Source organism: Leucoraja erinacea, chromosome 27 (genome assembly GCF_028641065.1).
Source record: "Leucoraja erinacea ecotype New England chromosome 27, Leri_hhj_1, whole genome shotgun sequence".
Classification (NCBI taxonomy): Eukaryota; Metazoa; Chordata; class Chondrichthyes; order Rajiformes; family Rajidae; genus Leucoraja; species Leucoraja erinaceus.
Window position 1 is genome coordinate 4,571,003 of NC_073403.1, and position 25,327 is coordinate 4,596,329.

General features: G+C 43.1%; 1 protein-coding gene across 3 annotated transcripts in view; it reads left to right on the top strand.

The window, feature by feature from the left end:
• npepps (aminopeptidase puromycin sensitive) overlaps nt 1–25,327 on the top strand; it is a 159,106-nt gene that overhangs the window by 32,076 nt on the left and 101,703 nt on the right. For 2 of the 3 annotated variants that reach the window (XM_055656842.1, XM_055656843.1), the window contains exon 2: nt 22,006–22,090. In XM_055656842.1, the coding sequence (XP_055512817.1) occupies nt 22,006–22,090 (85 nt within the window). Of the gene's footprint in view, nt 1–10,577; nt 10,650–22,005; nt 22,091–25,327 lie in introns of all 3 variants that reach the window. The other variant, XM_055656844.1, reaches the window with a different exon arrangement.

The window sequence follows — 25,327 nt, forward strand, 5'->3', positions numbered from 1 at the left end:
TAAGGTTTGGCTGACGTCTCTACCAGCCTTATTCTTGTTTCTCAGTTTTATTCTTGTTTCTCAGTCTCATAATGGCTACTTTGAGTTTCATTGGTCCAGCTTTGGTCCAACTTTGGTCCAATGAACAATAAACAGCAATAAAAGTTTCCTAAGGTGATGGAAAGATTGGAGGAAAGACTAGGTGCCGAGAGCTCTCTTATACCTGCATTAAGGGGGCAATTAAACACACCTGAGCAATTACAAACACTTGTGAAGCCATGCGTCCCAAACATTATGGTGCCCCGAAATGGGGGGGACTATGTATAAACAGTTGTCATTTCTACATGGTGAAACCAAAATGTATAAAAATACCCTTTAATAAAATCTGACAATGTGCACTTTAACCAAATGTGAATTTTTTAATTATGAATATCAAATTGTGGAGTACAGAGGCAAATAAATAAATGATGAGTCTTTGTCCCAAACATTGTTGAGGGCACTGTACATATAAAATGAGAAAAAGCATTCCCAAGTGGTTCCTGGTAGTCCAAGGACAAAGGGTGAAAGCTCAAATGAAGGAGATTATCTTCAGTATGCCATCTGCCTGAGGAAAAGGTAAAGGGCTCAAATGTGACACAAAGTTGAGTCATGAACATGAGTCAACATCTGTGCCGTCACCCCACGGTTGAGGCCTTAATTACGCTCATTTGGCTTGGATAGACTGGCCACTTTTTTTCCGGTGCCTGACATCAGACTGTTCAAAATATTTGAAGCTACGGTACAGCATATCGCCCGGTGAATGGAAAAGTAATTCACAAACTGTCTTGTTTAAGAGGGAACTGCAAATGCTGGAAAATCGAAGGTGGATAAAAATGCTGGAGAAACTCAGCGGGTGAGGCAGCATCTCTGGAGCGAAGGAAATAGGCAGCGTTTCGGGTCGAGACCCTTCTTCAGACTGATTTGAGGATGGGGGTGTGGGGTGGGAAGAAGAAAGGAAGAGGCGGAGGCAGTGGGCTAAGGGACAGCTGGGAATAGGAGGAGAAAGCCAGGACTACCTGAAATTAGAGAAGTCATTGTTCATACCGCTGGGGTGTAAACTGCCCAAGTGAAATATGAGGTGCTGCTCCTACAATTTACGGTGGGCCTCACTCTGGCCATGGAGGAGGCCCAGGACAGAAAGGTCTGATTCGGAATGGGAGGGGAAGTTGAAGTGCTGAGCCACCGGGAGATCAGGTTGGTTATTGCGAACCGAGCGGAGGCGTTGGGCGACTGGATAGCATGGAAACACCAGACTTGAACAGCTTCATCCCCTCTGTTACCAGAGTACCCACACTAGTCTGATCTTCCAGCCTACCATATTGCGGACATTGGACTTATTATCTGGAATTGCATTGCTGTAAACTATACACTCTTGTTTTGTTTATTTTCTTTGAACTACCTGTGTTTGGCTTCTCCTCGGCACACGTGACAATAATAAATCAATATCAATGAGTTGTTTCACTATCTCCATAAACATGACAACAATACAACCGATACAAATAGCTATGTTCTGCTGTGTGGAAACCTGCAGTGTGTAATGGCTGGTTATGATATCTTTGTTTCTTGAATAAAAGTGCTGGCTTCTGTAGTAGTGGCAGCCTTTAAAGAATTGGATAAATGGATGAAATTGAATCTTATTAGGATGTGGGGGATGTAGGACTAAATAGATTGCTATTCGAAAGATCCACTATAACTTATTTGGGTAAGCAGCTTTCATCAGTGATTCCATAACCCATTGTTGCTGCATCTGGGCATTGTTAACTGGTACTAACCTTTGATCCTTTAAAAATAGTTTGCCATTAAATTTGGATGTGATTTGTAGTCTAATGTAATTTTATGTTTTAAGTTAGAATATTGGTGGCTGCATTATTAGCACAAATAATAATGGAAAGCGTGAAGTCTCTATCGTGTCTTTGATCCAAACTTTGTTTCAATTTTCTACCAATCCATGGTGTATGCAATTGAATCCAAAATTTCACTCAACATTTCTTCTGCAGATATTCCAATTTAAATGAAATGTCAATTTTAGGCTCCAGTGTTATTTTACTGGTATTCTGATTTAACTCAATGATGGGGCTGTCCCACTGTATGAGCTAATTCAAGAGCTCTCCCGAGTTTAAAAAAAAAAAATCAAACTTGTGGTAAGCACGTAGAATGTACGTTGCGGGTACGTCGGAGCTCGGGACGTCTCATAGTGGCTCAATACGCTAAAGGCAGGTACTTGGGCAATGCGGTAAGCTCGTGAAGATTTTTCAACATGTTGAAAAATGTCCACGAGAGCCCCAAGTACCTAAGAGTGGCCATTACCGTAATTCTCCGAGTTCGAATCGGGGTAAGCTCAGGAGAACTCTTGAATTAGCTCTTACAGTGGGACAGCCCCACAAGAAAGACTTCATTCTTCCATCAAACCAGTAAAGCTTACTGCATTGCTTTATCAATTGTCATTGCTGTGGACAGATGTTGTGTACGATATTGGCCTCTCCTGTATTGAAGCTTTATTTGACTTATTTATCAGCAAATATTTTTGGCAAAAATAAGAACCACCCAGTCTTTGTCTTCAGCTGATGTATGAATTTGCAGCAAACTGTTATGTGACATGCTGAGGCTTGTTCTTTGACAGCGTTGCATTACTGTGCAAGATGCTTATCATTGAATTAATATTTCACCAGCACATGATTGTATATATTCATGTCAAAATATTTAAAGGATAAGGTGATGTGTTGAATTAGTGAAGCTCCAGTGACTACCGAGCTAGCATCTTCCATAGATCCAAATTTCTTGCATCTACAAAACAATTTAAATACTTAATGAGCATTCAGTGATGCTGGGGAGGAGCAGCTGGAAGTAATGCAAAAATGCAGTCAACAGCTTTGAAACTATTCTTCAATTCAGTTGGGCTTACTCCTAAAGAATGGCATACTGACTGGTTTATATAATGTGGAAATTAGTCTAACGTGGAATCTAGAGTAATATAATCTGAAATTGTAAAAGTTCAAAAAATACTCCATCATTAAATGAATAATAAGATTATTCTCCCTTGCACGCACCCAGCTGCTCCAGTCCCTGGAGTGTACCTGGTCCACATTCCCAAGTCTTCAGCTCGGGTTGCTCATCAACCCAAGATGCTATAAACCTACAATATCCACAGCTATCGACTTCAGTTGCCCATTACTCGCGTAGCGGATGTGTGCAGTCAACACTCCTGAACCCTGGCTCCAGTTAGACAAAAATGCTGGAGAAACTCAGCGGGTGCAGCAGCATCTATGGAACGAAGGAAACAGGCAACGTTTCGGGCCGAAACCCTTCCGGGTTTCGGCCCGAAACGTTGCCTGTTTCCTTTGCTCCATAGATGCTGCTGCCACACGCTGAGTTTCTCCAGCATTTATGTCTACCTTCGATTTTCCAGCATCTGCAGTTCCTTCTTAAACACCCTGCTCCAGTTGCTCACCAGCCATGTTCCTTGCCTCAATGTCCATGGTCTTGTCCATGTTCACCAGCCACATTGTGACCACTGGCTGTTTCCGTGCACATGCCCTTCTTCACTGGCAACATTCCTGAGCTCCAGGACCCCGTGGTGTGTCTGCCTATTGTGTTACCCACAATCTTGACTTGAAACCCAGGTCTTCAACCCTGACTTGGATGATCAGCCATGATCATATTGAATGGCGGTACAGGCTCGAAGGGCCGAATGGCCTACTCCTGCACCTATTTTCTATGTTTCTATGTCTTGCTTTCACCTGCCCACATTTATTCCCCAACTTTCCCATTAATGCTCCTGCAATAACTCAATGTTCTCGCCTCAATTCTGTTAATACCGCACCACTTGTTGTGAATCACTGCTCGAGACAATGCAAATTATTTTCCGAGCCAGTCTTGCTCGACTTCCTTGCATAGGTTTTAAGAGCTTCCCTTTCCAAGCTTTGATGGACTGTGGTTCGTGTTGTAAAAGAGTTAATTAGCAGCTGCCCTCTTATTGTCATAGATAGAATCGAGTATTTAAGATATGAACAATGGATGCTTTATTCATCCCAGGAGGCAAAGTAGGCTGCCAATAGTCATAAAACACAAGGTAAATGAAAAGGAAATTAAAGTGATGTGGAAAGTCAAGGATTGGGGATGTGCAAAGATGGGGGGGAGGAGAGTCAGTCTACTCCACGACAGAAGGGGGAGGAGTTATACAGTTTGATAGCCACAGGGAAGAAGGATCTCCTGTGGCGTTCTGTGCTGCATCTTGGTGGAACCAGTCTGTTGCTGAAGGTGCTCCTCAGGTTGACCAATGTGTCATGGAGGAGGTGAGCTGTATTGTCCAAGATGCTCTGCAGTTTGAGGAGCATCCTCCCCTCCAGGAATTAGGTAAGTAGAAGTTAAATCTATCACAACAGGCTAATGCCATCAGAACCTCGATGCTAAATTGCCTTTTTTAAACCTAAAATAAATCACCACTGGATGCTGTGCTGTGACCATCAATTGGCAGGGAGTAGAATATTACAACTTGTGTCATATGCACTGTAGGATTATAGCATCACTTGGCAGGTAAAAGTGTACTACAAAGTTTTCTTTAAACTGCTGTTTAGCAGGTAATTCACTTAATGGTTCAGTGAGTCACAAATGTATTTGACCTTCATTTTCAGGAAGAAAAAAATGGTCTTGCTTTGCAAAGTTGTAATTCTCCAAAAGAACATAGGCCGTGAGCCTCAGGCGATCTTGGTTTCTCTATGAACATTTTGTTCTGGACTTGTATTTAAATGTCCGTAGAATGCACAGGGGGTCTGTTATTATTGACAAAAGTATTTGTGTGTATTTTCCTATCACCATGCATTTGCATTAATTTGGCTGCCAAGTATTTTGCATACATTTGTGTATTAGGCTGACGGAAAGTTTAGTTGTGCCAGCATATTTGTTTATGAAGTGGACATAAATTTTCAGAGTGCACTATCCCTATATGCAAGATCCTTGCAAGGAGGAATTGAGTGAAATCCAGGTTAGTCGGGAAGTGGTGTTGGGTAAATTGAATGGATTAAAGGCCGATAAATCCCCAGGGCCAGATAGGCTGCATCCCAGAGTACTTAAGGAAGTAGCTCCAGAAATAGTGGATGCATTAGTAATAATCTTTCAAAACTCTTTAGATTCTGGAGTAGTTCCAGAGGATTGGCGGGTAGCAAACGTAACCCCACTTTTTAAGAAGGGAGGGAGAGAGAAAACGGGGAATTACAGACCAGTTAGCCTAACATCGGTAGTGGGGAAACTGCTAGAGTCAGTTATTAAAGATGGGATAGCAGCACATTTGGAAAGTGGTGAAATCATTGGACAAAGTCAGCATGGATTTACGAAAGGTAAATCATGTCTGACGAATCTTATAGAATTTTTCGAGGATGTAACTAGTAGCGTGGTTAGGGGAGAACCAGTGGATGTGGTGTATCTGGACTTCCAGAAGGCTTTCGACAAGGTCCCACATAAGAGATTAATATACAAACTTAAAGCACATGGCATTGGGGGTTCAGTATTGATGTGGATAGAGAACTGGCTGGCAAACAGGAAGCAAAGAGTAGGAGTAAACGGGTCCTTTTCACAATGGCAGGCAGTGACTAGTGGGGTACCGCAAGGCTCAGTACTGGGACCCCAGCTATCTACAATATATATTAATGATCTGGATGAGGGAATTGAAGGCAATATCTCCAAGTTTGCGGATGACACTAAGCTGGGGGGCAGTGTTAGGTGTGAGGAGGATGCTAGGAGACTGCAAGATGACTTGGATAGGCTGGGTGAGTGGGCAAATGTTTGGCAGATGCAGTATAATGTGGATAAATGTGAGGTTATCCATTTTGGTGGCAAAAACGGGAAAGCAGATTATTATCTAAACGGTGGCCGATTGGGAAAGGGGGAGATGCAGCGAGACCTGGGTGTCATGGTACACCAGTCATTGAAGGTAGGCATGCAGGTGCAGCAGGCAGTAAAGAAAGCGAATGGTATGTTGGCTTTCATAGCAAGAGGATTTGAGTATAGGAGCAGGGAGGTTCTACTGCAGTTGTACAGGGTCTTGGTGAGACCACACCTGGAGTATTGCGTGCAGTTTTGGTCTCCAAATCTGAGGAAGGACATTATTGCCATAGAGGGAGTGCAGAGAAGGTTCACCAGACTGATTCCTGGGATGTCAGGACTGTCTTATGAAGAAAGACTGGATAGACTTGGTTTATACTCTCTAGAATTTAGGAGATTGAGAGGGGATCTTATAGAAACTTACAAAATTCTTAAGGGGTTGGACAGGCTAGATGCAGGAAGATTGTTCCCGATGTTGGGGAAGTCCAGGACAAGGGGTCACAGCTTAAGGATAAGGGGGAAATCCTTTAAAACCGAGATGAGGAGAACCTTTTTCACACAGAGTGGTGAATCTCTGGAACTCTCTGCCACAGAGGGTAGTTGAGGCCAGTTCATTGGCTATATGTAAGAGGGAGTTAGATGTGGCTAAGGGGATCAGGGGGTATGGAGAGAAGGCAGGTACGGGATACTGAGTTGGATGATCAGCCATGATCATATTAAATGGCGGTGCAGGCTCGAAGGGCCGAATGGCCTACTCCTGCACCTAATTTCTATGTTTCTATGGAGATGGAATTGACATGATTATATCTCGGGCCATTGTCATGATTTTATTGTGGTTTGTAGTCCAGAAGAGTTTTCATAATCGTGCTGTAGACCATTCCATGGTTGAACACAGATGACTGAACATTTTGGATTGGTCAGCAGATTTGCATCCAGAAAAGCAGATCACCAAGGTCTTCATAAGGAATATGTGGTTTGAATATTTTCAGAAGATGTAGCTTAGTTGCAGTAATCGTGACAAAGTTGGTATTGTAGGTAATGGCAGCATTAGCTCAGTAGGCTTAAATCTAATATGAGCCCAAACTCAAATGTTTGTGATTATAACCAGCAGCATTTCAACACTTGAAGAAAAGGCTACAACTTCCTGCAGTTACAAATTAGTCTTGAGGTGGGAACATTCATTTGAATCCCAACTCCTAACAGAAAATTCTCGATTCCAGTCTACATTTCATCTATCATGAGTGTGATACATTTTAGTCAATGACAAGTTTCTCAAATAGGCTGACTATTGTTCAAGTTGAAGCACCAGTTAAAACTTCATTTTGTTGCTGGTTTGGCAGTGGTTTAAGGTGCATTTTGAAGTAACTGCCAATGTGAATGAGCATTTGCAAGATTCCGTTTATCTGGAGATTGGGCAGGCTTGGATATTGATTGACCAGGTGGTTTAGAAAATTGCTGAATGTTTCCAAATTGCTAGCTGCATTACTCTTTAGACCATTCATTGCATAGATTTCCTCTATATTAAATTACATTTCAAAAATCCAACTAAACTAAAACATTATTAATTTAAAGGGATATTTAGAATTTCTGGAAACCTGACAAATTTTCAATTGATTAGTTCTGGAGGCATATTTCATATGGAGAACAAGAACCCCTGTATTTATCACCGAGTTGGAGTGAGTATTATGTCAATGCTAAAGACATCCCATTGGCTTCTTCCAGAATTGCCTGGATGCAATCCTATACCTTCAGATACGGGTGTCAGAGGTTATGGGGAGAAGGTAGGAGAATGGGGTTAGGAGGGTGGTATAGATCAGCCATGATTGAATGGTGGAGTAGATTTGATGGGTTGAACGGCCTAATTCTACTCCTATCACATGATCTTATGATCTTCAGAAGCTTGTTCAGACTGAACCCATGTACATAAATCTAATGTCTTGTCTTGTCCTGAATTGTGCTTCAGATGACACATACTATAATTGTATTTGCTATTATGGAACAATACAGCACAAGAAGGGTCTCGACTCGAAACGTCACCCATTCCTTCTCTCCGTAGATGCTGCCTGTCCCTGAGTTACTCTAGCATTTTGTGTCTAAACAAGAATATGCTCTTTGGCCCACCATGTCGGTGTCGACCATGGTTCTAATCAAAACTAATTCCATCTATCTACACATGGTCCATATCCCTTTATCCACTGCCTGTTCACATGGCTATGCAACTGTCCCTTAAGCGCTGCTATTGCACCTGGTTCAACAACTTTCCATGGTAGTACATTCCAGACAGCCGGTAAATATATTTTAAAAAATTCACAAATCTTCTTTAAACGTTACCATCTTACTTTAGACTCATATCCCTTAGTATTTGACCTTTCAATCTTGGGGGATATAGACTGACTACCCTATCTATCCACGCCTCCCATAATTCATAGATTTACGTGCTGGCAATTATCCTATTGGTTACAGACCCCCAGTAAGAAAAACATCCCATCTCCATTACTATCTGTCTTCTATGACCAAGCCAATTTTGGATCCACTTTACTAACTAGTCATGAATCTTATGTGACTTAATCTTGTGGATCAACCTACTGGGGAGGACCTTGTTAAATGGGGATTCCATCCTGACTCCATCAAACTGTCTTTATCCCACCCTCTGTCCAACAATCCTCCACTGACCCCTGCCTCCCTCCCTTTCATACTGGGTATCTTCCCCTTCCAAGTTTCATACAAACATAGAAAATAGGTGCAGGAGGAGGCCATTTGGCCCTTCGAGCCTTCACTGCCATTCATTGTGATCATGGCTGATCATCCACAATCAGTAACCCGTACCTGCCTTTTCCCCATATTCCTTGATTCTGCTAGCCCCTAGAGCTCTATCTAACTCTCTTTTAAATTCATCCAGTGAATTGGCCTCTACTGCCTTCTGTGACAGAGAAGATACTTCATTGTGCTATCCGGAACATATGACAATAAAACTCTCTTGAATTCCACAAATTCACAACTCTGGGTGAAAATGTTTTTTCTCATCTCAGTTTTAAATGGCCTCCACTTTATTTCCTAGACTGGCTCCTGATTCTGGACTACCCCAACATTGGGAACATTTTTCCTGCATCTAGCTTGTCCAGTTCTTTTATAAATTTATATGTTTCTATAAGATACCCTCTCATCCTTCTGAACTACAGTGAATACAAGCCCAGTCTTTCCGATCTTTCCTCATATGACAGTCCCGCCATACTGGGGATTAACTTTGTGAACCTACGCTGCACTGCCTCAATAGGAAGGATGTCCTTCCTCAAATTATGAGATCAAAACTGCACACAATACTCCAGATGTGGTCGCACCTGGGACCTGTACAACTGCAGAAGGACCTCTTTACTCCTATACTCAAATTATCTCGTTATGAAAGCCAACATGCCATTAGCTTTCTTCACTGCCTGCTGTACCTGCATGTTGGTTTCATCTTCACAAAGCCATGGTGACTATTAATAAGTTTATGCATATCCAAATCTAGTCCCTATGAATCTTCAATATTTTTCCTACCACTGATGTATGTCTCACTGGTATATTTTTCTGGTTTGTCTGTCTTTTAACAAAGGAACAACATTAACTGTTCTCCAAAGATAGACACAAAAAGCTGGAATAACTTAGCGGGTCAGGCATGATTTCTGGAGAAAATGGACGTTTCTGGTCGAGACCCTAGAGACAGAGTTGGGAGAGGGAACCGAGAGAGATGAAAAGGTACATAGAACAAATTAATGAGAGATGTGCATAGGCAGATCAAAGCCAGGAATGATGATCAAGGAAAGAGGAAGCCCACAATGGTCCATTGTTGGCTGTGGGGAAGGTGATAAGTAACATAAACAGTGAAACTCGGCAGGAAGACAGTGAAACTAGTACAACAACTAGGGCGGGGAGGGACTGAAAGAGAGCGGATACAAGGGTTACTTGACGTTAGAGAAATAAATATCCGTACAGTTTTCCAGCACCTTGCCAAAGAAGTTCCAAGATCTGTAGAGGCACCAGCAATCTTCCTTCGGTATCCTGGAATAGATGCCATCGGGCTCTGGGGACTTATCCACCTTCGTATTTTATCAAGACACCCACATCATTGCCTTTTGTATATTGACTTGACTAAGAATATCAACATGCCCATCCCTAATCTAGCTACATCTTTCTCTTTCCATAACATATCATGCTGCAGTTAATGTATCAAATTTCTTTCTCTAAAAATACCTTTCCAAGCCTTGGTCTTTGATAAATATGACCATTCTAATATTACTGCTTGCACCCTTAGCATATTTATAATTTGCTATCTTTTTTATCTATCCATAATTGCCCTTGATTGTTGCTGCAAGTGGGAAGTAAATTAAAGTTGAATGATATGTGGGGGTGTGGTCTGGAATCATTTATGCCAGACCACTTATGAAAGGTGAATGTTGGTCCTAAAGCTCATCATTGTTTCCTGACAAACTTTCATCAGTCCAGTCCTCTTAGGCTTTGGGCCGAGGAGCTTTTGCGTTCAGGTCCGTGACCCAACTCACGGAACTACCTGAATTTTTAACATATTGTGTAAAAACATTATATAAATCATACCTGAAACTGTGAACTGACCAAAACCTGCACATTTTTAAGAAATATGAGAAAAACCTCAAATTTTCTGAATAGCAATTGCCCAATCAATGCACGTTTGACATTGAGGTTGGAGGCAAATTGACCAATCCCGCGCTTTGTTTTATGGTCGCTAGGCAGCGAGGACCCTGGGATCATGGCTGTCTCCAGTTACATCAAAACAATAACAAGATTTCCAAGGAATAAAGGTAATGCTCACCTTGCTGATCATTTTGTTTATCAATGGATTTATCTTTATAAAGCTATGATGTGAACTGTTAAATAAAAATGATGAATAACAAATGTAGAGCTAGGGTTAGGATTAGGGTCAGTCAGTAGGTCAGTCTGTCGGTCAGTCTGTCGGTCGGGCTTGATAGCTGTGGAAGATCTGTCAGGCCGCCGGTGGGTGGTGAGAGTTGGGCCGGGCCTCCTTTGGGTGGTGAGAGCGGTTGGTCGGGCCGGGCCTCCGATGGTGGTGAGAGTGGTGGGTTGGGCCGGGCCTCTGGCGGGTGGTGAGAACGGTCGGTCGGGCTGGGCCTCTGGTGGGTGATGAGCGTTGGGCTGGGCCTCTGGGGGCGGTGAGAGCAGTCGGTCGGGCCGGGCCTCCGGCGGGTGGTGAGAGTTGGGCCAGGCCTCCAGTGGGTGCTGAGAGTGGTCGGTCGGGCTGGCGGTAGTCCGGTGTTGCACCAAGCGTGCGGGCGGTCTGACGGAGCCGGCACTGTGGTGGTGCTGAAGGCGGCCCAGGCGGTGTGTAGGGCAGTGCCACTCCCCATCATCACCACCAGAAGGCCACGCTGGCCGAGGTGGACACGCTGCGGGGCCACACGTACGGATCCTGCTGCCGGTCCCAAAGTGGCTCCAGCCGTTCAGGAGCCGGACCTCTGCGGCAGTCTCATTCAAAAAAACTCTCAATTATATTTTTATATAATATGGTCACACACACACACACACACACACACACACACACACACACACACACACACACACACACACACACACACACACACTCTCTCTTCCCCCCCCCCATGATACACTAGACCAAGTGCAGACCCGTTGGGTCTGTTTCCCAACGCGGCGGGGGGGGGGGGGGGGGGGGGGGTGCGGCGTCACACTCACACGAACCACCCCCCAAACACACAGAGGGGGGAGAGATTGGGAGGGGAGGAGGGGGAAGGGGAAGAGGAGAGAGAGAGGGGGAGGAGAGTGGAAAGGGGGAGAGGAAGATGGAGTGGGAGAGGGGTGAGGGAGGGATGGGTGTGGGGTGAGGGAGGGATGGGTGTTCCGCATTCCCTATCATTCCGCACTCCCTATCACCCCCCATTCCCTACTCTCTCCTCTCCCTCTTCACCTCCCACTCCCCCTCTTCACCTCCCCAGGATCTCGCCTGTCCCCGGTGACCTCCGGATCTGCAGAACTTGCTCGTTCACAGAGAGGGATACAGAACAGGAACGCAGATGGACAGCGGGAGGGAGAAGGAGTCGGAGAGCCAAATCCACGCGCGTCGGGTGGTGGGGGGGGGGAGGCGTAACTCGGCCTCGCGCCACCCGCAGCCGTTGCAAGAGGCGCCGTGCGCGGGAGAGCTGGACAGCAGCCATTTGAAGTTGACAGCAGCCGCTATGGCCAGACGCGTTCGGATCTCGGGTGATCATACAGTGTAAATGCAGCAGCAGTTTGGCTGCTTTAAATTAATGGTTCACTTTACCATTGCTTCCAGCTGTGAGGTTAAGAGCGGTTAACAGCAGCGATGAACGGTTGGGGGGGGGGAGTGGTCGGGAAGAAAAAGAGGTGGGGGGGAGATAGAGTAGGAGGAGGGGGGAAAGCAGAAGATGTTAACTTAACATTAATGCAGGGGGGTGGGTGGGCGGCTGGGCCACAGTTTTAATACTTAATAATATATAAAACCGGTGTTTTGGGGCGGGTTATGGGCGGGAGAGAGTCTCAACGGCCGTTATGTTCATCACGTGATCACGCGCTTCGAAGCAGGCAGCTGGGGGCGGGGCTGGGGCTGGAGCAAAGGCGTATGTAAATGGGATCCATTGCAATTGGCCTTCTGTGAGGGATGGCATTGTGACATCACCAGTTTCTCCAACGAGCGGGGGGGGGGGGGGGGCCTGCAGCATCACACACACACACTAACCACCCCCCAAACACACAGGCGCGGGGAGGGGCGGGGAGGGGGGGAGAGGGGGAGACGTGGTGGGGAGAGGGGAGGGTGGGGAGAAGGAAAGGGGAGAGATTGGGAACGGGGGAAGGAGAGCGGGTGGGGGGGAGGGGTGGTGGAGAGGAGGGGAGGTGATGTGAGGGGCGGGGCAGAGAGGTGGAGAGAAGGGATTTGGGGGTGGGAGGGAGAGGGGGGAGGGGGGAAAGGGAGGGAGGGGGGGGAGGGTCGGGGGGGAGGGAGGAGAGAGGGAGGAAATAGTGTGGAAGGAGGGGGGTAGAGGGGGGAAGAGTGGATAGAGTGGGGAGGAGAGGGGTGGGCGAGGGATGGGGGGAGTGGTGGGGAAGAAGAGGAGAGGGGAGGAGGGGGGGGAAGAGGTGTGGAGGAGGAGGGGGAAGAGTGTGGAGGGGGGAGAGAGGGAAGAGGGGAGGGGAGAGAGAGGGAAGGGGGGGAGGGAGGGGAGGAGGGCGATGGGGTTGGGAAAAGAGTGGTGGAGGGAGGGGGAGAGGGGAAAGAGTGGAGAGGGGGAGTGGTAGTCCATCTATTCCCCATTCCCTATCACCGCCAATCCTCTTTCTCTATTCCCACACACGTGATCACGCGCTTCGACACAGGCTGCGGGGGAGAGGGGGGGGGCTGGTGCAAAGGCAAATGTAAATGAGATCCATTCCGATTGGGCATCTGTGAGGGATAGCATTGTGACATCACACGATGGAACGTTCACCAACATTCTATGGGTTAGAGCTGTTTGATTTTTTTAACATTTTGAAATTTTTGGGGGGGGGGGGGGGGGGGGGGGGGTTAGTTTAAATTAGTTTAATTAATTAAACTTTTGGTACTGACGAGTTATGACTTCCTTCTCAATTATATTTCATCTAAATCTGTGCAAAATTTCATGTAGTTCCGAGACATGGGTCACGAGGAGTTGATTTCTAGACACGTTTTTGATGCTCGGCCCGCTGCCTATCTGTGACTAGTAGTCATGTAATCCTTGTGCTGCTGTGTTGATTCACCTGCAGTTTGCATCATGCTACGTCCCACCACTCTTCCATATCAGCTCCTTTCACACCTGCATAAGTACGTTGATATCAGTCCTCTTTATAAAATTATCGATGAATTGTCCCTCATTACTACTCAAACTAATCCCAGGTGAATGGTTAATCCCACCAGTTCCATGTTATACATTGGGTACAAGAACTGATTCATTTTAAAGTTGCATCTTTCTGCAAAATGTCACAAATATCGAGACTCAGCTATTTGGCTCCTCAGCTCCCTCGGTTTATTTACCCGTTATGTGAAAAAAGTTTTTTCATATTTTACTTATGACCCAAGTCTAATTAAATGTTGTTTGTTCTAGAATTTCCTGTATTTGAGCACATTGTTTCTCTGCGTCTATTCTTTTGAATCATTAAAATTTTACCAACTTCCGCCAAATAGCTGTGAAATCTTCCACAGTGGCTAATAACTATAGGCTCATTAATTTTAATCATACCATTTGTTTTTTTCACAAAATGTTTCAATGTCACCATGCTGCTTTATTGACCAGATCTTTTCATGACATTAGATGCCAAATTCAGTTATGTTTCCTTAATTATTTTAAACTAATATTTGGGTGAACGTTTGGAAATGCTATTACTTTGCTTGAAAAACATCTTAACATGTTCTTATAACATTAAATTGGAACAAATCTTAAGATTATATTGCTGGTCTCTGAAGGAAGGGAAAAAAAGAATAGAAAATATGTTTTTAAATTGGGCTTAGCACAGTGTAAACAGAACTCTACACATTGGTTTGCAGCAGTCACCAATGCCAGTTGTGCATTCAGAATGCAAACTTAACAGACCTGTAAAAATTCTGTTTTTAAGAAAATGACCTATCAGCTATTTTTCAACTCGCGTCACCCTTCAGGCAAAAGGTGTATAAAAGTTCACATCCAGTTTCAGGGACAGTTTCTTCCCAGCTGTTATCATGGAACTGTACCACAACCAGAGAGCAGTGCTGATTGGTGCATAGCTCATTGGTGACCCTTGGACTATCCTTCATCAGACTTTGCTGGCTTTACATTGCACTAAATGTTATTCCCTTATCATGTATCTGTACACAGTAATGGCTCGATTGTGGTCATATATTGTCTTTCTGCTGTCTGGATAGCACCAAAAAGCTTTTCACTGTACCTCGGTACACGCGACAATAAACTAAACTGAAACTATTTGCAATTTCCCCTTGAATAATCCATTTAACAATAACTGCTTTACCATGATTGTTATTAAATATGAAGTTAACTATAAACATCGGCCAGCCCCTTAATTCTTTATTTATTTATTTGTCTGTCTGTCTGTCTGTCGTCCGGCTGCCTTTCTGCCTTTTGATTTGTTGACGGCTGCTCCTTCCTATCAGCTTCCAACACACTTCAAAACAAAGTTGCAACACAGGAACACTCTGAACTTTTCACCTCAATGGGATATCACAGCAATTGCTTCAACAGGAGGGGGAGGGCCAATTGGTATTGCAATTGGAACTGCTGCAGCAGGCAGGGGAAGGTGCAATTGGAATTTTTTTTAATCCACTGCTGAGGGAGGCAGGGGAGTGCTGGAATCTTACATTTGGGAACGGCTTCAGTTCTGTTGGAGGAGACGGGTGCATGGTGGAATATTGGGTTGGGGGATCATACCATTGGGGGAGCAGACCCAACGGGTCTGCACTTGGTCTAGTATCTTCTATTTCTGAACTGTTTAGCTTTGTCTGATTTTCTTTCGACAGCAGCATGCTACAAGAATGTGATAAGTGAACCTTGGCCTCCAGCTAGACCAATATTCAAAAGCATCCACACTTTGCTAAACTTTTTGTTTCCTTGAGCAATTGATTAAATTAGACTCTTAAGGTATTATTTCCAGGATATCTTGTATTGCCTATTTGTTTAAAATTGTGACCATATATAAATTAATCTAAATGTATTAATATTTTTGCCGGACACTAAACTATCAGGTAAGAATCAAATGTATACTTTTTAAACCCCCTGTCCCACTTTCCCGAGTTATTCACGGTCTCTCCGAGTTTTCCCCTTGATTCACACTCGGGGACTGTCGGGGAATGTCAGTAGCGAGCTCTTAGGAGGCCATAGGATTCCGTATATGTTTCGTAAAGGCTCGTAATGCCAGCCGTAGGAACTCGGGGCATCGGGTAAGTCGGGACGATTTTTGAACGTTGAAAAATAACCACGAGTAAAAATAAATAGCCCCGAGTACCTACGACTGACTATTACCTTAATTCTCCGAATCAAGGGGAAAACTCGGGAGAGTTCTTGAGTAACTCGGGAAAGTGGGACAGGGGCTTACGGCTCCTACTTTGGCTCAGTGGTAGAATTCTTGTTACTGCTAGAAAGTTTCTGTTCAATCACCCTTTGATCTTGCACGTCTACACAAGTGCATTTACAAGTTAAATATTTCGAAAGTGTTATGGGATATTAGTTAAGTTATTGTATAGATGAAATGTCCAGATTAATTCTTCAGTACAGTTTTGCAGCCAAATTCTAAACTTCTCATTTCTAAACATAATTCCTACCCCAAAACTATTGCATATCTTTTGCAAGTCACATGAAATAAAATCCTGGAATTGAAATCTAGGTGGCTTGCAGGAATAGAAATTCTCTTGTCATGTATTTACAACTGAACCAGTACCACTAAAATCATAATTATCTGAAATGTTACCAATGTAATCAATATAGACTCTGTATTCAATTTCTGAGTTATGGTGATGGGAGCTGAAATATATATTCTACTTTTAAACTGGCAAGCTGCCTTTTTTACACCTTGATGAAATTCTAATAATGCTGATAAAAATCCTGTAAAATCTAATCAGGCAAGCTTTTCCACCCTCTCGGTACTATTATTGTCATCTCATCCATTCTTGCCCTTTCTTTAGCTGAGGTGATGAACAATTAGTGTCATGTCTGAACCAGAGTTAAATTGGATATTGTGCCTTGTTCTTGCATTGCTATATTTCCGATTCAACCCAGCTCCACTGTAATGTGATCATCGTCCACACTTTGGCTTAGCCACCATCGTTGCACTGAGATCATAGAATATAGAAGTGCAGCACAGGACCAGGTCTGTTGGCACACAATGTCTTGGCTGAACACGTGCCAAATCAAACCAATCCCTTCTGCCTGCGCGTGATCCATATCTCTCCATTTCCTGTGTATTCATGCGCCCATCTAGAAGTATCCTGAAAGCCATTATCATATGGTCTTCCACCATGGCCTCTAACAATGTCAATTCAATTCAACTTTAATGTCATCGCACAAATACAAGTATGAGTACAACAAAATGCAGTTTTGCGTCAGTCCGTAGTAGTTGTGCATAAAGAAAAAAAATAGAAAGAGAGAAGATACAGAATAATCAAAACATACAGAATAATTAAACAATGGGGACGGAGGGACCGGAGAAATCTATCGGCGGGACTCCGAGTTCAGCAATGTGATTGTATTGTTGTCAAAGCTGTTCCTCATCCTACTAGTATGTGACCTGAGGCTCCTGTACCGCCTCCCTGATGGGAGGAGGGCAAACATGTGTTCCAGGTGCCTGGAACACATGTTTGCCCTCCTCCCATCAGGGAGGCGGTACAGGAGCCTCAGGTCACATACTAGTAGGATGAGGAACAGCTTTGACAACAATACAATCACAGCTCCTGTTTGTTTAAAATATATATATATATATATCTATATATATATATTTGCCTCGCATATCATCTTTAAAATGTTCCTTTCTTGCCTTAAAGCTATGTCCTCGTCTATTTAACATTTCTACTTACGGAGGGGGGATTCTTTCTACATTGTCTATGACTCTTAGTTTTATAAACTTCTGTCAGGTCTCCCCTCAGGCTCCGACCCACCAGAGGGAAAAAATGCAAGTTTGTCCAATCTCTTCATATAAATAATATCCTCTAAGCCAGACAGCATCCTCGTAGACCTCTTCTGCACCTGCTCCGTCCAACACATCACTCCTGTAAGGTGACTTGAATGGGATGCAATACTCCAAATGCAATATAACCAAAGCAACTGTAGCATTACTTCCTGACTCTCATAATCAATCTACAAGCTAATTAAGGCAACCACACCATATACCTTATATCTACTTGTGTTGCTAGTTTAAGGGACCCCGTGATCTCTCTCTACATTTAGGATGGAGCATTTAAGAATCTTGCCTAACTGTATACTTTCCATTTGCATTTGATCTCTCAAAGTGGAACAACTCACACTTGCCCCGAATAAACTCTATCTGCCATTTCTCCACTCGTATCTGTAACTGATCTATATCCTGCAGTATCCTTTGACAGCCTTCACAATCTCCAATGTCATCCGACTGATTGCTGACTTGCTGTTCTGGCTCCCACCCCTCTTCCCGCGAGCGAAGGAGGCTCGATCCTTTGTGTAACTTTGTGTATAAAACTGAGGGGCATAAATAAGGTGAATGGTCATACTCTTTTCCCCCTGCCCCTAGGATAAAGTCTAAAATTAGAGAGCAAAGATTTAAAGTGAGAGAGAAATAATTTCAAGGAGACCTTTCCCACACAGCTTAGTGAGTAGATAGAACGAGCTTCCAGAGGAAGCGGTGAAAGGGGTACAATTAGAGTCTTTAAAATATATTTAGGCTGGTACATGGATAGGAAAGGTTTGGAAGGATATGGACAAATGGTGTAGGAAGGAACTGCAGATGCTGGTTTACACCAAAGATAAATGTAAAATGCTGGAGTAACCCAGCGGGTCAGGCAACATCTCTGGAGAAAAGGAATAGATATCGTCACCTATTCCTTTTCTCCAGAGATGCTGCTTGTCTCGCTGAGTTACTCTAGCATTTTGTGTCCACCTTTGATTTAGACCAACATCTGCAGTTCTTTCCTACACATCTGTGCAGTTTAACTCTGACTTCTGCTTTGAAACTAAATTTATCCAAAGCTTTTCTCCCAGCATAGTGACTACTAGCTTTGATTTTCCCCAGTATGGATTTAGTTTAGTTTCAGTTTTTAGAGATACAGCGTGGAAACTGGCTCTTCGGCCCACCGAGTCTGCACCAACCAGCATCCCCGCAAACTAACATTATCCGACGACACACTAGGGACAATTTACACTTATACCAAACCAATTAAACCAGTACGTCTTTGGAATGTGGGAGGAAACCGATGATCTCAGAGAAAACCCACGCAGTCACTGCGAGTACAAATTCCGTACCGGCGGTACCCGTAGTCGGGATTGAACCCGTGTCTCGAGCGCTGCAAGGCAGCAACTCTACCACTGTGCCACTGTACCGCCCTAATACTTCGCTATTGCTGCAGCCAGCAATATTTCTCTGGAGGCCCTTCTCACACAATTACCTGGTCTAATGTTTCCTTTAAATATTTATTCTTGGATATTTTCCGCTTCCCCATCCTCCCCAAGACCATGTCATCTACATATTGCAACAATACTGCAATCACTTCCTAATGTCATAAACATCTCGGGCATCCATCACAAAACATTTGTCATTTTGCATTCTTTTCCACCAATTGTGAAATAACCAGTTAATTTTTGTATAAGGTAAAGATATTTGGCCTTCATTTGACTTTTGATGATTTTTATATACTTCTCATAGTAAGCTCATGAAAGAGTCACTTTAATAGAAAAGTTCCATTACCGTTACAGAGTATTGCGTGAGTTTTATTAATGATTGCATCATTTTTGTGGATCTTGTGTATTATTATCATGTTATATTTCTTTTTGGATGGATTGGCTCGCCTTAATGAATTAGGGATGCACTGATTCATGGCTTTGGGTCTGAAGTGGATTGCTTGGGATGTGCATATAGTTTCAAATTATTAAAACACACCAGCATCCAGCACATGTATATGAATCAAAATTCTAATAAAGGAATGCAAATACATTTGTGCAAAAGGTTGATGGCAGGTGGGAGAACGAGAGAAGCAAAAAAACAGCTAAATGGATGGATTTTTTTCAAGCTAAACACCTTCCATTATTGAATTGTGATTAATAGTGCACATTAATATTGCCTCCTTGTTTGCAATCTAGCCCACATATTTACTCTGTTCCCTTCTGTGTTATCTCTGGATTACTAACGTCTCCAGCCCTCTCTTCAGTTGAGGGATCAATGATGCGTGGCATTGGATCGACTTTTATAGCAATGCCTATGATGCCAAACTTGTCTTTTTTACGTATTAAATTTTCACTACTCTTGTCTCATAGCTAGTTTTAAATTAAACTTGCTATTTTAATCCTTATGTTGACTGAGCAGTGCATAACCTGTTTGATGCAGAGTGGGTTTCTAAGTCCATGCCGGATTTATCATTGTCTGCCTATTTTCATCGTGTTTGGTCTCTGCTCTGACTTTGCAGTATCAGCCTTGAAGGTTTCATCTGTATCGTCTTTGCTCCTAATTCTTTTCATGTTACAAAAATAAGCTCCTGATCACTTAGAATTGCTACTGGCATCTTATCCTGATGAGCTTATACTCGATGATCAAGCTTCAGGGAACCTGTCCATCCACACCAAAATTAAATTTAATGTAAAAGTCTTTACCTTGGTACTTCCTCACGTTTAGAGCAAATCACTCTGCTTAATTTTTCTTTGTTTCTTCTCACCATCTTGATATTGTCCTCCACTTTTACTTTCCCCCCCCCCCCATCACCCCCTTGCTCATTTCTCTTCTGCAGAACAGTTATGGATATTTTACTTTGTTGCAAGTTTATGCAGTTGTAAATTATTTTTACTATTTCTTTAGACTACAGCATCAACTAGATTATATTCACTATTTCGCGGTAAAGAGATACTTTATGAATTTACGCAAACCGTTACCACTATTAAATTGGTAAAAAATATTTAAAATCTATTTATGAAACTGATTCTTCATGAATAAAGAAGTCATTTTCAATAAAATACTAAAGATATAAAAATTGACTGTTACAGAAGATCAAATACTTATGTAACAATTTGTAATAAATTGTATTAGTCAAAGTTACACTCTTAATGCTTGGTTTATTTTAAAATCTGAAATATAATGCATCTAAGGGCCTGCTCCTGATTGGATATAAATATTCTAACAAATACAAAACTATTGGAGCTGAGAAGAAAGGCTGAAGATATAAATTGGACTGTTTTGCTGCGAATATTCTAATGATACAGTCCATAAACTGCCTTCATACTTACATGAGGATATTTTAAATGCCCCACAAAAAAATCCTAGTACAGGTGCACAACCTTTTATCCGAAAGCCTTGGGACCAGACACTTGTCGGATTTCGGATATTTTCGGATTTCCGAATGGAAGATTTTTAGCGTAGATTAGGTAGGTAGCGCGGGCGGCTTGAAAAGTCTGGAGCGGCTGCCTCCTCCCCGGAGACCGGGGAATCATTGTAGATCATTGCATAAATGTTAGTCAGTTAGTTTGGAGGGATTTTATGTGGTGGTGGTGGGGTGGGGGTGGGTGAAGGGGTAAACTTTAATTCTTAGTCCCCTACCTGGTCGGCGACTCCCAACATCGCGGAGCTGGGGGCTCCGTCCGGCCGCGGGCGGCGCCGGTTGGAGCTCCGACCCCGGCAACTCGACCCCTGGCTGCGACGCGCTCCAAATCCAGCGCCGCCCGCAGCCCCAGCAGCGCTGGGATACCAGCGGGAAGCGAGCAATGCCTTACCGGGTCGCTGTGCAGTAAGCTCCAGGGCGCTGAGGCCGCCTTCTCCCAACATTCGCGGAGCTGGGGCTGCGGGCGGCGCTGGATTTGGAGCGCCTCGCAGCCAGGGGCAGAGTTGCCGGGGTCGGAGCTACAACCGGCGGCGGCCGCAGCTCCATCTGGGAGTTGGCGGCCACAGCGCTGCGGAGCTTACTGCACGGCGACCCGGTACGGCATTGACCGCTCCCCGCCTCTCCGACCAGGTAGGGGACTAAGAATTAAAGTTTACCCCTTCAATCTCCCCCCCCCCCCCCCCCCCCCTTCACATAAAAGTCCTCCAAACTAACATTTAAGCAATGATTTACAGATGTTTAAGTGTCTCCCCGGTCTCCGGGGAGGAGGCAGCCGCTACAGTAGTACAGACCTGGGTTGACCGTGGGTCGTTTCGGGTCAAGTTTGGCGCCAAACGCGAGCTTTGGTGCGCAGACGACATCCTGGAAAAAATGGCCGGTTTTCGGAGTTTTTCGGTTTCCGGAACACCGGATAAAAGGTTGTGCACCTGTATCAAATCTTCCACATGGGAGAATGATGCAGAGCAGGTATCTGCATCTAGGTACTTGGGGTCATTTGTCCAGGGTTGTTCTTATGTACCTTTTCACCATAAATGAGAGTGATGATCATGTGTACATTTTAAATTTTTTGATGGCATTTCTCTCAAGTTTACTGATGTTTATATGTGTGTATATATTTACAGGTAAGACAGGCGACCAATCAGATTGTCATGAACTGTGCTGATATAGACATCATTACAGCATCATATGTTCCAGAAGGTGGTCAAGGTAAGATTGCAGGTTAATTTTGTTCATTGCACCACTTCAATTTATGTGGAATATGCTGCTAAACACTGATATTAATCTATGCATTTTAAAAATAGATGGTACCTCTTTTTTTAATCTGAAGAAACTGCTATTTAGGATCAGTGCGCTGTACTACTTAGTAACTTTGAAATTCTCCACTTTCAATGCTTAATGAATTGTTAAATGCAGAGTTTGATATCCTTTTATCATTATACATGGGCTATGCAAACATGGTAAATATTGCAGTTTAACTCTCATTGCCAAATTTGTAATCTGCTTAAACTCTGTTTCACTTTGGATGAACATTTGTTACCTGAAACTGACCATTCATGCAAAGTGGTGTGGACTAGAGGTCCCTAGATGCACTGTGGATCCTTTCAAATAATAGGGGATAACTTGTGTTTTAGTACTCCTGATTAATCTGATCATGACAAAGGAGAAGACTTTGAAAATATGAAGTGGGTTTGTTCAGGAATACATTATAGAAAACAGATTTGACTGGTTTATAACATAAATTCTGTCTCCATCCACAATGAATGAATCTCTGGGAGCTGATTATGGAATTTTCCACTGGCTGTATCCAACCCTTTCTGAAAAAAAAGGTGCATTCCTCCTGTCAATCACTCTCACAGACTCTTCAGGTCTAGAATTTGTATGGCTCCTGAAGTGAATAATTAACTATGTTTAAATCAAAGAATTCCACTTCTGCAACATCTGTTTTCATCCCCGCTGAAAGCATTGTGTCAGTTTTACAAACTGCACACAGTGATTGTTTAAGAGGCCTCCTGATCCTCCATTAGCATTGGCTTCTTGTCCATTAATACTTGACATACTCAGGTTTATGTGTAAATCCTTCCATCGCTGAATATGACCCATTTTCTGTAAAACGTACCATCCACGAGACTGAAGTCTTCCAACTCTGGCCTCTTGTTCATCTACCATTCCCTTTGACCTACTGTTAGTGGCTATGCTCTCAGCCCAGCCTTGGGCAGTGATGTTTCCGTCAACAAATTGAAGGATTAATACATAAAAAACAATTATTAAACCTTTGGGACCAGACAGATAATGTACATTGCTAATATAATTTCTGGTTTTTGCATTTGCACTTTTCTAAAAGCAACACTATGATAGTACGATTTGAATTTAATTTTTCGATGAGAAAAAATATTTTGTAAATGTTTTAAAATGCATGCAACAAATAAATTTGTGCTTCTGTTTCAGTAATCTTCGTCACATTTGTAGATATGATAGGGAGTAACAGGAATATATGAAGCAGATAAAAAATATTAAAGTTAATTCCAGTTTGTGATAAAACGTCGGGAATAGAAGGTCAAATCTGACACACACACACAAATTTGGGGAGTTATTTTACATGGATTAAGATAGTGGAAAAAAAATAGTGGTTATAGTTGAAGTTGCAATAGTGTTCTGTTTTCATTGGTTAACCTGTACGTTTGTATCTGACATACTCCAGATTTTTGCAATTCAGGCTATTATTTTATCACACTATATTGGCTACATACCAATGGTATCAAACCCTCAGCTATCCGAGACTATTCCTCATAAGTCATCTATTTTTAAATCTATATTTTATCTATAGTTTTGAGTTACATTTTGTTAGTTAATGTTATGCTTACAGACAAATTGTCTCTCTACTTTTGGCTGCTTTAAGTGCTGTAAATTTAAGGGGAACAATGTTTTATAGTTGACTATAACATAAGATATGAACATTTACTGCCACAGCTACATTATGGTTGCTAAATGATTATTAGTACCTTTTCATTTATAGAATACGAGTCAGAATGAAATCCAAGGCCTGGTCTTAGTTCAGTCACTAAGAGTGCCATTCAAGTTAACCCTGGTGTCCCTAGGTTCAGTCGGGGAAGTTTAAAGGTTCTGCTTCATTCTCTTCAGCAAAATGTGTGTGTATGGTTATTTTGTTGAGAGCAAGTAGGTTGTTGTGTAGCAATGATCCTCACACTTAAGTAGCTTGAAAGTGTTCCTTGTTAGACTGTTCCATGAATGGTAATAACTCATTGAAGTATAATGTTCCTGAACTATGATGTTAAGCCATGTCATAATCGAAAAATAATTGACTGTAGTCAATCTGATTGTGCCTGCCCTTGAGCCTTTCGACAATGCATTTGTTTTGTAATTAAGATCTATGATATGGAGGCATTTAGGGAAAACAAAGCATTTGGAGTATTTGCCTGTAAAACTGCCCTGGACGATATTTACACAAACAGATCTAACAGCACCACTCCGGGGAGCTCTGATGTGGGTATCAGTAATGGTAGAATTGCATATTTCACAATCTGTAACTTCTGTTATCTGCAATCGCCAAACATATATTTCTATCACTTTAACATGTAATCATTCTAGGACATCAGCACTAGTTCAATGATTGCAAGAGGGCATGGGAAGTGCATCATCAGACTAAAAGTGATATTACAACCAGGAAATGCTGCAACAGGATTGCATGTGTGCTGAACAGGCAGAGTAGTACGTTGTAGAAAGCGCTAAGCACATTAATGCATCTGATCAAAGAGCTGCAATCCTACTACATTTAATTATGAACAATTAAATTAGTTAACGGGAGGAAGAGGCTCCAAGACTAAAATTTAGCCCACAGGTTAAAATTCTAAATTGGGGCAAGCCCAACTTTGGTATTAGACAGGAACTTGTTAAAGTTGATTGGAGTAGGTTTGCAGGCAAAGGAACATCTGGAAAGTGGGTTGTTTTTAAAAGTGTGATGGCAAAAGTTCAGGGTATGCAGGTTCCTGTTAGAGTGAAAGGTAAGGCAGGTGGGAGGGAGGAAGCTTGGATGATGAGAAATTGAGGCTCTGGACAGGAAAATGTATGAGGCAGGTACAGACAACTGGGATCAAGTGTATCCCTGGTGGAGTTTTGGGAACTGAAGTGCATATTTAAGAAGGAAGTAAGAAGGGCAAAAAGGGGTCAGGAGATAGCTCTGGCAGAAAATATTAAGGAACATCTAGAGATTTTATGTACATTAAGGGAAAGAGGGTAAAGGGAGAGTGAATAGGGCCCCTAGCAGTCATCCATGTACGCGGAAGGCAGTCCGAGTCCTATGAGTCTATTTTTACCATGGCGAAAGACATGAGGACTGGTGATCTTGGATAGAAAATGGAGATTTCTGAGGACAGTCCGTATTATGGTCACAGGGGTGCTGGATGTCCTAAGGCGTATGAAGATAGA